At 42.3% G+C, this 12670-nt stretch overlaps 1 protein-coding gene across 23 annotated transcripts in view; it reads right to left on the bottom strand.

The window, feature by feature from the left end:
- The window catches only part of scrib (scribble planar cell polarity protein), a 71403-nt gene that overhangs the window by 14844 nt on the left and 43889 nt on the right, over positions 1 to 12670 (bottom strand). For 13 of the 23 annotated variants that reach the window (XM_044175895.1, XM_044175899.1, XM_044175896.1 and 10 more), the window contains 14 exons: positions 12499 to 12579; positions 10406 to 10654; positions 9866 to 9976; positions 9591 to 9767; positions 9382 to 9498; positions 8784 to 8972; positions 8431 to 8550; positions 7712 to 7768; positions 7074 to 7130; positions 5673 to 5753; positions 1870 to 2310; positions 1201 to 1272; positions 991 to 1044; positions 325 to 378 (listed from right to left, as the gene is read on the bottom strand). In XM_044175895.1, the coding sequence (XP_044031830.1) occupies positions 325 to 378; positions 991 to 1044; positions 1201 to 1272; positions 1870 to 2310; positions 5673 to 5753; positions 7074 to 7130; positions 7712 to 7768; positions 8431 to 8550; positions 8784 to 8972; positions 9382 to 9498; positions 9591 to 9767; positions 9866 to 9976; positions 10406 to 10654; positions 12499 to 12579 (1860 nt within the window). The remainder of the gene's footprint in view (positions 1 to 324; positions 379 to 990; positions 1045 to 1200; positions 1273 to 1869; positions 2311 to 5672; positions 5754 to 7073; positions 7131 to 7711; positions 7769 to 8430; positions 8551 to 8783; positions 8973 to 9381; positions 9499 to 9590; positions 9768 to 9865; positions 9977 to 10405; positions 10655 to 12498; positions 12580 to 12670) is intronic. The other 10 variants (XM_044175897.1, XM_044175911.1, XM_044175901.1 and 7 more) reach the window with 7 other exon arrangements.

The raw sequence follows: 12670 nt of genomic DNA, 5'->3' as shown, positions 1-12670 counted from the left end.
TTTTTCTCTTAAGTATTTTCATTTTATACCCACTGATTCAAACATCAAGTTTCCCTCCAGAAAGTTACTCCAGATGGAAAAACTTTAGTATGAGACACTAAAACTCCTCTGAAACCTATATCAGGAGCTCTTTGAGATTCTAACATTCAAACAAGTTAAATGCCTAGAAATCATAACACTACATTTAATCACATTGGCGCATGTCTGTGTGAAAAATATTTACTAAAAAGGTGACTATATTGGCTTGATATATTGGTAAACCAGTGTGATCAGTCCAACTCTAATCTACTATAAAAGTTGTTTTCAAGCTCCATAGACACTCACTGATGATGAAATATCATCCCTGGCAGTAGGAGTTGAGGTGTAATGAACGTTGGCCTGCAAAACAATGAAAATAAAAAAATGACAATGAAATGAAATGCATTGATCTGCACCATCTACTAACCGACAGTGCACACAGTCACTAAATCTTTAAACTGTTGGAGCTTGTTTAGGATGATGCCAGGCCAAATGAAGACACTAACAATGCAACACCACCAGTGTTTACCTTAAGCTAATTTGATTGCCAATTGTGGGCCCTTTGTCACATTTTGCCAGACTCAGTTCCTCTTAGAAATTATAAATATAGTATTTGTACAAGACTTGTAACTTTGCTCAAAAAAAAAAAAAAGTCATTTTATTTTATTATTGTCCTGTGAGAGAATATGAAGCCACAGCTGGTCAGTAGAGACATTAAGGATTATCAGTCAAAAATCTATTTCTTCAATGAACGCACATCGAGTCCGCATGAGGCAAAGCATCAGTAATCAGCTGGTCATAGAGAAGCAGTCACATGCTTTTCAGACTGGTAAGACTGTGGTAGACATGGTAGCGAAACTAGTTATTTATTATTAACATATAGAGGACTCAGAGCAGCCGACGCATATGCTAAAAAAAATATAATAAAATCCAGGCCAGGCCAGAGCAGAGAGGGCCACAAGACCCACTTACGAAGCGGGTCTCCCTGCCTGCACACAGGGAGCTGTTGGAAGAGTGGTGGCTGGGCTATGGGTGGGAGGAAAGGTCAAAAGTGTCATCTGTAAAATACCTCTTCTGTAGTGGTAGAAATGACTCATGGAAAAGAAGAAAATAAAGTAAAAAGACAGTAGAACAGCAGATGATGAATATTGGAGAGGAGTGCTGGGTCTAAGGACTGCTCACCGGTTGGATGGTGGGAGAATACGGTGTTTCCCTGATTGGGCTGTCCGTCCTGGTGAAATCAGAAGGGGGTGCCTGGAAAAACAAAGATCAAACATCAAAAACACACTTAACAGCTGTTCTTACTTTTAGTCAGTGCACTGAAAAGACAGTGAGGTAAAGAAATATCCAAACAAGATTCACTGGTTAGTTCTGTAGAACCTGTAACCAACAACAAGCTCTTGCTGATCAACATGCACTTTTCTGTGCAGGTCGTGGTCCTTCATGACTTATGACCTCCCTCGCAGCTGTTGGGTCAGACATTCCTGTCGATCCTGACTATGTGCTTAAATACCTTACAAGGTGCCACGAGCTCTGTGCTCACAGCAAAAACATGCACCAGTTCAGCTGGTTGTTACACTGAGACATACAGTATATGCACTCTTGTTGCTGTATGGTGCTTTGGATACATGAACCCCCCCACCCCCAAAAAATAGAAGGCAAATGCTATGTTTCAAATGAAATACATTTCTTCGGATCAAATTAACATGACTGTTAAAAGAAAAGTTAAAATTTCTTGTCAAAGCCTTGGTGCAAATGATCCATTTCAAGGGACACAAGTGAGCCAAACAACAAACTGTGCGCAGTAACACACCATGCTGCCTCCAAACCACACTCAGTCAGGCGGCTTGCCTTGCTGAACAACCAGGGCTGCAGTTGGCCTTGCTTCCCGTAGCCCACAGGAGGCCCTGACAGGATCTGCTCTGCAGGTGGACGGCCCTTTCCTTTGCGATTGGCCACCAAGAAAGGGTTCTCTTTAAAGCAGATCGGCTGAGAGTCCACCATGCATTCCTCTTCTTCAGCTACAAATGTTGATGAATTAATGGTTGTTGATGAGCCAGCACTATCAGTAGTAGAGGTCTCATTAGGGGAGAACTGGGATCCATGAAGATAATTGGTGTGTTCAGACTGGGGCAGATGCTCTGTGTTCAGACTGGGGGAGGACTCGGGGTCCATGTGGCTGAGGGGTTTAGTGGGGTGGCCTAAGCCGAAGCCCAGAGGCTCTAAAGGGGCTCCGTACTGGGCCTGCAGGGGGGCCTCCATGGGAGCAGTCAGACTTAGAGAAGTAGAGAACTGGACAGGAGCAAAGGAAAGAGGGAGGACAGATACAGTAAATGGACATAAATAAGGACTGATAGGAAAAGCTATCACTCACTCAAAATGTAAACAGGAAGTTACCACTAGTGGAATTTAAAAGAATAAAAACTAAAAGTTTTAAAAACAGAATGAAGAGAAACTGAGAAAGGAGTTTAAGGATGACCCTAGTTTATTACAGCCTTTTTTCTATTTTCATAGGTTTGACCATTATCACCAAACTCACCAGAGTAATTGCTGAGATCTGGGATCTATAACATGGCTACAAAAGAGTTCAACGGGGCAAAAAACTCGATCATTGAAACCATGATTTAAAAATAGCTTTATTTGGAGGCAAAACCTGTGTGACAACCACACGTAATGTCGTGTGCGCTCATTTTAATCCCTCCTTGCACAGGAAAACTCTGTGTGCCAACTATTCCAGTGCAGTAAGTCATACTTGAAGCAGGAAGTTTCTCTGTAAACTATATTGGATTTTAAATAATAATAATTTTACTGTTTCACTTTTGTTTTCTCTTCCACATGAGTTTGACTAACCTGTGTCTTTGCTTACAACCTGTCTTATCTGACTGCTTGTGTCAGACTTTTTTTTTTTTTTAGCAATGATGTCTGAAGAACTCAGCAATTACCTTGGTGAGTGTATCATGACTGATAGCCACACCTACAAAATCAAGAACCAAGTTGTAATAGACCAGAATTGTTTGAAACAGTGAGGAAATCGTGAGTTAAAATAGACCTACAAAAGGCAGACATGTTTTATCATCATAAAATAAGCCCATCGCCAGTCAACTTGAAACAAATACAGCCAAAACAAGAAAACTTTTGGTAAATTAAAAAATAAAAGTAACCTATTACAAACCACCAAATTAACCACCAATTAATGAGGAGTAATGTGTGTGTGTGTGTGTGTGTCTTATGATGTGCTTCTATAAAACACTCTTGACACACAAGCCTCTAGCTGCTAAAAAGATCTTTCCTGAAGCCTTTAAGGTAAGTGTCTCAGTGCCCGTCATTCAAGACTTGTTAACTGCTGCTGTATGCTACTAGACCCATTACTGCAGTCCAGACTCTTGGCCTCTGCCTTAAATAACCATATTATCAGATCAGCAAGACATTCCGGCTCCAGCACACCTTCAACTACTACTGTACTGAACATAGAGGACGGACGGTGTCACTGTAGGAGGGGAGAAAATATACAACGTTTAACCCAACCCATGTAAAGAAACCTGATACTGTAAGTGCAACCATAGAAGTGTCATGTTTTGACATACCCAACACCGAAAAACACCTCCTCAAAAGCCTCAAGTCAACCCAGATAACTAACCAACTTTGGAATTTATTATACGCGACCTTGAAATATGTGTTACTGATCAAAATAGCCGGACTAAGAATACAACAAGCATTGTGAGGCAGTAATGTGGCTCTCTACATGCTGACTGTAAGAGTCGGTGGTGTGATGAGGGTCAGTGGGGTGGAATGTGAATGAGTGCCCTTTTGGCTACGACACAGACTGTGAGGGACAGCTGGGGTTTTGGTGTGAGAGAGGAGAGCACGGCTGCTGGTTCGTCAGTATGCCAACACTCTGCTCGCCATGCTGGGAAGCTGGAGTCTAAGGATCCAGGAACTGAATCATTTTTACTCCCTACTTGTACAATATTGTAGTAACTGCTTCTCAGAAGAACATTTAATTAACAGAATAGATCATTTTAGAGTTAAAAAGAAGACTTCCACTTGTTTTTTTTTTAATCTTGTCTGCACCCTGAAACATTTTTTCTTGTTTTTCAGTTCCTATTTTATAATATTTCTTAATGTCAGACATTGAATGTCTACCTTCGTCTTGATAAAGGCTGGTGGACTGTAAACACCAACGACAATGTTGGAAATAAGTCCAGAACTATATCGTTCTTGTCAGGGATAGAATGATGTGTTGTATTTTATAAGTATACAACAATGTTGTCAGTAAACAAAACCAAAAGTTGCTTCCAAAACAACAAACTACCATTTTCAACAAGAACCATCTCTGGTTTTTAAGCTAAACATTTGGCAACAACTTGCAGGCAGTTATAATGGTCAGTGTGATACAGTTTGAGTAGGACCACGTGTGCTGGAGCAGCAAATCCAGCTCTAACGAACAGAGCATGAACAGCTGTATATGAAATGTTGGTTAAGTTCTCCTAGACAATCCAACACGCCCGAGATCTACAAGTAGGGCACAAAAACAAAGTCTATCATGACTTTGTTTTTGTGCCCTACTTGTCGATTCCCTTAGCCCACTAAAAAGCTTACACAACTTGCACAATGCATTGGTTAATGTGACCTAAATGAAAGGAACAATAATTCTTTCGTCCTTAGTATAGTTCGAAGATGTATATTTAAGAATGAGTAACGGAACAAGCAATCAAATCCTTCTGGTGATCAGTTTTCAAAGAACTCTAAAAAGTCTAAGCATTGAACCAAGTCAAAATCAGCTGGACCAAAATAAAGTGGAGAGAGAACGAATCAAGACAGAAGTAACAACAAATACAAGAAAGAAGAGAGAAAAACAATAAACCTAATACCTGTAGGATGGTAACAGGACAGCGCTGTATGTCCACTAAGACTTACTCCTTCGAGGACTTTGGGAACTCCAACTGAAACACTTGTCTGTGCCTCTTAGACTGATACCCTCCCTCCCTGTCTGTCGGACACCCCGCCCACCCAAGAGACTCCATCCAATTCAGAGCCAGATGCAGGTTTAAAATATCGCAGAGGATAGCTCTTTGATAGTAGGCAGCTGTCCCCTTCCCCCACCTCGCCACCTCTTTCACACACTCACACTCTCTTTATCAAACAGGACAGTGCCTGCCCTTTGGCCATGCTTCCTTTCAATTCCACCCTCTTCTGTTCTTTAGAGATACTTCGAGTCATCTTTCTTCACAGCTTCTTTCATTCTTTTTATTTTCTGGTCTTGATTCTGTACGTCTCCCTGGATGAGCTTTCTTAGGGTTGCACAATTAAATCACACTGATGTTGTATGGGTTTGGCCTTGGAGCCACCATCAGTAATGTTGACTTGGGGTTATGCACATGTAGGGAGGTTAACATTCCTGCTCCTGGGGGGCCAACTGGTCGGCTCTGGGTCACTCAATTTCCCGGGACATAAACACAAAAGGATTCCATGAAGAGGTCTATTCTGAGCCTTGAAGGCCATTTCCAACATAACCCGCACAGAAAACACAAGCAATTTACAACTTGAGAGTACTGCACTCTTTTTCCAAACACGTCGAAAAGTAACAGGATTCATAACATTTTACGCATCTTCTACTGCTGCCTGAAGACATTAGAACACAAAGAGAGTCTTACCCTGTTGAGTTTCTGCAGACTGGTGGTGGGCAGAGCAGCTAGGGTTTTGTAGTCAAGTTTTAGAGGTCCAGTGCCAATGTTCTAAAGAGAAATAAATAGAGGTGAGAAGAGGACTAGGCTGAGATTTATTACACAAGCAAGAATCTATTTAAAGTGAATTAGTTTTACTGGAGGGAGACTATGTATAGAATTGTAGAGAACGATTCCTATGAAGTAAAGGATCCACACTTCTGTTGTAAATGTGAACTGGCTAGAGAAATTCCCCAACGACCAATATGTGATGTGTTGTTATATTTAAGTATAAGTCTGGTGATATTCTACATTTTTCTTACTGTCAACAAATCCAACAAAAAGACGAAAGAAAAAATCTTCAAATTATTAACTGATGCTACTAGCAAGTACAGCCTAACCCTGGTGTAGCTTATTTTGCTGCTGCGCCATAGAGCTTCATTGTGGTCCAAAACCAATTACATATTAATAATGACTGTTGCACTAGGTGACATGTTCCTTCTTATCAATCAATCATTATTCACCCTTTTTTTTAAAAAAAAAACAAACAAAAAAACAAAAGCATACATGTATGACCCATTTACACAGTAGGACCGAATGGGTTTGGGGCGGACAGCAACAGAATGGCTGCAGAAGACACATTATTGAGTGTGGTCCCTTCATGGGATTTGTTGAAAATAACAGTTAGCCTTATCCTTAAAGGAAATGACAAACGAAACCTGAATGCAATTATCAGATTCACTCTGAATTTAGACTTTCTTCTCACTTTCTGGCCTCGTACTCAGATGATAATTACAGTTACAGAAGCTTACTGAGGTCTAGTAAAAAATAAGTTTCACAGATCTACGATAGGTGTGTAAAAGATTTTTTTCATCATTTAACCAATTTCCCCCCAATTAAGTCATTCCCAGTATCAAATGTGTACAGCAGTCCCTAGGGAGTAGCCAATTTTGTGTCTCCACCAAATGCACATTAAGTAGAATAGCTATTTCCAACTTTTCAAGTGATTGTGAGGAGTTTCACTATTAGAGCATAATGTACACGACGCTTTAAGCTACCTTCTCACCCACCTTTTACCTGGACTAACCTGTAGGGATGCAACACCCTGCTGGCCTGTCACTCACAAAGCGTGCCACTGTCACTCGTTGAAGCGCCCAGCCAAAACATAGCAACATCTACCAGTAAGTAAGTCTGCTTTTACCTGTACTTAAATGTGGCTCAAGACTGATTTACTTTAGAAAACCAAAAAAGAAGACTATTTTCCTGAAATGCCGGGGATGAGCAAAACATGGTCAAATCCTGTGGAGGTAGTGCTGTGGTATTTTTGATGAGACTGCCCTTTTGCTCAGGCAGGGAGGTTGTCTGCAGACCTGCCAATGAGGAGTGTCTCACCTCAGTCTCCTCTTCTAGCAGGCGAGTTGCCTCCTCACGCTCCAAGCGCATACGCTCCTTCACCAAGAAAGGAAGGGGAGGAGGAGGAGGAGAGTACAGGAGAGAAGACACCCAACCACACACAGCCACACAGTAATGTAATGAGAGGTGAAGATGGAGGATTTACAGAAGAGGAAAGAAGTGGGGGTGAAGTGCAGAAAAACAACGGTGGAGAAGTGGTATGGAGATGGGATGATTGGATGATTTTGTATCACACCAAACACACCAAAGGTAAAGGAGAGATGAGATAAAAACAGAAGGGAAAGAAAGGATAGAATCCGCACACATTAAAAAGTACTCTATTAATTAGCTATGGGAGCAGAAAAAGCATGCAAGGTGGGACATTGCAGGAATAGTTCTGTCAAACACAATACCCACACAGGGTGCAGAGGAGAAGCTTCATTCACCCAATAACAGACCAACCAGAACTTCCGACTCTAAAGCTCCACCGTGACTTGTGTTTGGCATTTTTCTGAGCTATGATGGAGCAAAAATAGAATTCTCTTGCCTTGCTGTATTGCCATCTATCTGCTGATCTGACAGATACAATTATACCTCTAGCCTTCCCAAAACAGTAAAGGATTTTCAGTTTCACTTACCACCTTCTCCATCTCTTCTCGCTCCCACTGTGACGTCTCTCTCACCATCTCAGACTCCTGGAGAAGAGCGAGATTTAAGATCTTTACAATCCCAATAAATTGTTACTATTCATCCTGTAAATCTTAAAGCACTGCCTGTCTGAGTCATGTAAACCAATGCAATTTCCATATGAATTATTTTATGACTGTGTGCTCTGATAAACGTTGTACGGCAAAAAACTCAGTGTGCAGAGCAACAACAGAAACTAGCAGTCAATAAACCAACAAGCCCCTACATTCCTTTAGTGCGGGCAGTCTCCCAAAAGCTAATCTGGACGAGTTAAACAACTATGCTGGCGCTTTCTGGGTGCTGTAGTGAAATGATGGGTATGTGCGGTGTGCATGGTTGGAGTGAGTCAAACCCCGCTGTCGTTGAAAACTCCACCTGCTGACAGCAAACTGCTGTGGAAGCAGAGTGTTGCTGTAAAAGAATCGCTGAACAAAACATTCACGTGTTGACTTGATAACAAACTCGCCAAACTGATTCCTGGTATGTGGATGAAAGGGGTGTACTGTGATTCCTGGTGTACAAACCAATACTGTTTGCTTCCGTTATTCAGGGCTCTTGGGCTTTGTCCGACCTAAACAGTGCATGATTGCTGTATTCACAATAACCTGCCTGAAATGGCACAGATAATGTTAACTTTGAAGATATATGATGATAATAATCTGTATTGTACCTTCTGCATGATGTCCATCTCCTCTGGGCTCAGGTCTCGGTCTATAGAAGAGATGCTTTCCATGCTGTTCTTACGGACGATGCCTGTTGCGAATGGGTTGGCAATGATGCCAGGAGACGCCTGGAAATGAACCAATAACAGAGTTTTGTTTAAAAATTTGATCAAAATTGATTAAAAACAGATTGGGCACATTTTGAGAAAATGACACAACGTCAACACTGCTTTATTTCTCAATTACCATCCCCCCATAAGCATGTTTAACCCACACTTATTGTATTGAGTATTGTTTCCTTTTAATGTCTCTATAAGAGAAAAAACATTTTGTCTAAATCCGACTGCTCATAGCATCTTACCTCCACAGCAGTCTCTTTTCGTGGGTCGAAGCCGTCACAAACCAGCATGACCAGGGAGTCTCCTACAGCACGGAGCACTCGCACTGCCTCCGTGTGTGTCATCCCCAGCAGGCTGTGGTTGTTCACCTCCAGAATACGCATGCCAACCTGCAGTCGGCCGTCTCTTGCTGCTGCACCGCTCGAACTCACCTGTTTGAATATCAACCAAAGTATGGGTAAGATGATGACAACAACCGCCTGTGATTACCAAACAATATAATTGTAGCTCAGGCTGATGCATTAGAATATCCTGTTAATGCCATCTTATACATCACTTGTAAAACCTTGTCCTTAATACCCTTTTTTTAGTCCTCTGTAGACAGCAGTCAAGACATGCATATAGTTCTCAAATAGCTGTGATGTGGCTTTAAATAAAGTGGACTGTTTAATAAATCTTGTGCTATCCAACCAGCTGGCTGGTGCAGCTAATGCTAAAAAAAGAGATACTCTTTAGGCTCCAACTCCTTCAAATGTGGTGGGAAAAAAAACAACCTTAAAATTCACGAAGAAATGATTGAATTGCCAAGTTGTGGTATATAATAAAAGATAGTTTCAGAACCTTAGAAATGAAGATGCCTTCATCTGTGGCGTCAAAGGGGTTTCCTGCATGACCCTTGGCCCCTCCACGAATACTGATGCCAAGCTTCTCCCCTGGCTGCTTCTGGATCACAATTTCCTGCAATGATATATACACAGCGCATCAGGCAAGGTAAAGTGAGCATCTGCTTACGTTAGTATATGTATATTTGTCTGAGTTGATGGCCTCACCTGCATCCCAGGCGGTGAAGGGTCCCTCCGTACCAACATACGGATCTCCTGCTTGTTGGCCAGCAGGGCTCGCACAGCTTCCTGGTGAGTGGCATGACGCAGGTCGATGGTGTTCACTTCTAATATGCGGTCCCCAACACGAAGTCCACTTTGACATGCTAAACCGTGAGGAATCACCTGATGACGAGATGGGCCGTGGAAAGTGAGACATAAAAACTGATTTTAGGAGACGCCAAAACACAAAATAACGAAAATAAGGAATTTCACAGTTTTACCTTCGAGATGAACACCCCAGGTTCATTGACCCCGAATGGGTGACTGGCATGATCACTGCCTCCCACAATGCTCAGGCCTAGAGGGCCACCTGACTTCATCAGGGTCACTTCCTGTTAGGATTAGAGGTAGAAAATGTGTTGTAGAAAGAGATTTTGAAGATATTTCAAGCCTAACAAAAGTGAATCAATTAAACATCAGGTCCCAGGTAACAGTCATGTCAATCTATAATTTGTCTAATAAACACAAACCAACCTACTGCATGCACATATATCTCTTTATAAGCCGCTATTAAGTAAACAGCATCTCTTTGCATTATTGATAACTGGGAATGATACAGCTGTTATTTCCAGGCTACACTCTACACTACACCATTATTTAAATTAGACCAAGCCTTCATACCATGCACCATCTTCTCTGGAACTGGACAGCATTAAGGATAAGGCAGGGGCCAAATGAACAAACATTAACGCTGAACCCTTAATGAGGCTACAGCACGGCCTAATAACACACACATTGAAGTCGCTCCTAAGAGGTCTCACCTCGATGGGATACTCGTCCTCCATTTGGCTCAGGTGGTTCCCGTGAAGGGAAAGGCCGTCCTCCTCCTGGTCTGGTGAATCTGAGGGTTCTGGGGGTGGAGGGGAGTGGGCTCGAGCCCGGGATTGACCTGGAGAACCCCCTGGTGCATTCGGGTCTCGCTCCACTAGGAGGGCGATGGTGGGGGAGGTGCCGGTAAGGAGCGCTACTGCCTGGTCATGCCTGGCCTCTGTCATGTCTACACCATTGATCTGGATCGACAGTAAAACCAACCACGGAGGGTGTCAGCCCACCAGGACGTTCCCAATGACAATGGGCCACAATTGCCATTGGCACGATGAACATAAAAGAACAAATACATGCTGAAAACGGCATGCTGCCATCAGTCTTCTCTCATCAGATTCTACACCTCACTGCTCAAAACTATTTCGTATTTATTTAACTAAAACATTCTGATATTTAATTCACTGGGAGTGTGAGAGTGCACCAAAGTCAGTACTGTTATTTGAAGAAGAACCCAACACCTTAACAGAGCAACAGGAAAAGGCAGAGAAAACAGAGGGAGCGGGGGTAACAGCGGGCTGCTGCGGGCAATTTAAGCTGGCAGAGCTTCCCTGAGGGAGAAAAGCTACGAGCAATTCTTAAACTTACAGTACGTATCCACACTTTTCCACCCCGTCTTGCCTTTGTTTACTTAAAACACAAGTGGAAGTGTGTAGTTTCTCCAAAAAGTTTGATCTTAAGTCAACAAAGGCAAGCAGGGAAGTCCTGAGACAACAAAAAGAATGATTTAGTCATTAGTTTTGCTAACCTTGGTTTTTAGATTAGAGGGTAGCTTTCAGGCATGCAACATAACTTGAACTAAACTAAAATCTGGTCTAAAGTGACAAGCAGAGGTCAGCGCTGACCCGACAGTACCAGCTCTTACCACCGGCTGATATGCTGCCGTGGCAACAGGCTCAGCCCACTCAACCCCAACACCATTCCCACCACCAAGCAGGCAAGGAGATGCACTTAATGCATTAGTGAGCATGCAGATGGAGAAAGTGTGAGAAAGAGATAAAAAAAGAGGCAGCCTACGAATAGACAAAAGAAAAAGAGCTGAAAAACTGCCGGAGGGAAGAGGAGAGGAAACCCAGAAAGAAAGCAAAGAGGATAATTCAGGAAGCTTTTCTGTGATTCCCAGAGAGCAGGATGTGCATTCAAGAAACAGCTAAGAGTAGGAGCAGTTTCACATTCAGCATACTGAGAGAGGAACCTCATGACGTGTCAAAATCAACCATCAGCAGCCAGTTATAGCAGTAATAGCATGTGATGGAAAAGTGTGCACAGGTGTGAACGGATAAAAACATGCAATTTAAGAGTTACTAATACGCGGACAGAAAAAGGGGAGCAAAGCCAAGCATGGAGTGTGATCAGCAGAGGAAACAAAAGAGCACAAACAAAAGAGCACGGAGAGGTCATGCACCCCTTAGTAGTGTAACATAACCTCAGTGCTGCACTATTTAACCAAAACAGCTACACAGTTTGCATCCGAGGAGTGGTTCTGGGTTAGAATTAGTACGAGGACTGTGTTAGTACTCTGTCTCAGCTGCCAACTTATGGTTTTGATGTGTGAGAGTCAAGTCAGATTTTCTGCATGTGGCCAGCATGGGACCTAACACAAGTTAGTCTCATCCATCTTAGATATGGCAAGACTTAACTTGAGTGATGATAAAACATATAGCAATGATGACATGTATGAAGTGTTTCCTTTACATTGCGTAAGATGGGACACCCACTGCAAAACTGAGAAAAAGGCCCCAGATCTAGATTAATATGGAGTACACTATCAGGCTGTGTTCTTTAGCCACCCCAAAAACTAAAAACTATAACTGTTATAACACCACCAATGTGCGTTTATCAGGATATACTGTATCCAATTTTAACCCCTTCTTAAATCCCTGCTGGAGGTAAACATGAAAGAGAAAAGGGGAGAAAACTAAATTATTCCCATTCTCACATCCATGAAAACACTGTAAAGGAAACCCTGTTTTGATCACACGGAGTACTATGATGCCCAGATGGAGATGTGGAGGATATGTGTAGTACTCACAGAGATCACCCTGTCGCCTACTCGCAGTGTGCTGTCTCTGTGTGCTGCTCCCCCTTCTGCGATGCGAGAGATGTAGATTCCCTAAAAACAGATGAGAAATATTGTTAAATGTTTCAACTTTTACGTACATTTGTAGATAAATTACACAGAACTACTATGACTTTTTTTTTTT

Source organism: Siniperca chuatsi, linkage group LG19 (genome assembly GCF_020085105.1).
Source record: "Siniperca chuatsi isolate FFG_IHB_CAS linkage group LG19, ASM2008510v1, whole genome shotgun sequence".
NCBI classification, from domain to species: Eukaryota; Metazoa; Chordata; class Actinopteri; order Centrarchiformes; family Sinipercidae; genus Siniperca; species Siniperca chuatsi.
The sequence above is the reverse complement of the archived record's forward strand: the minus strand, read 5'-3'. Positions and strand labels throughout refer to the sequence as shown.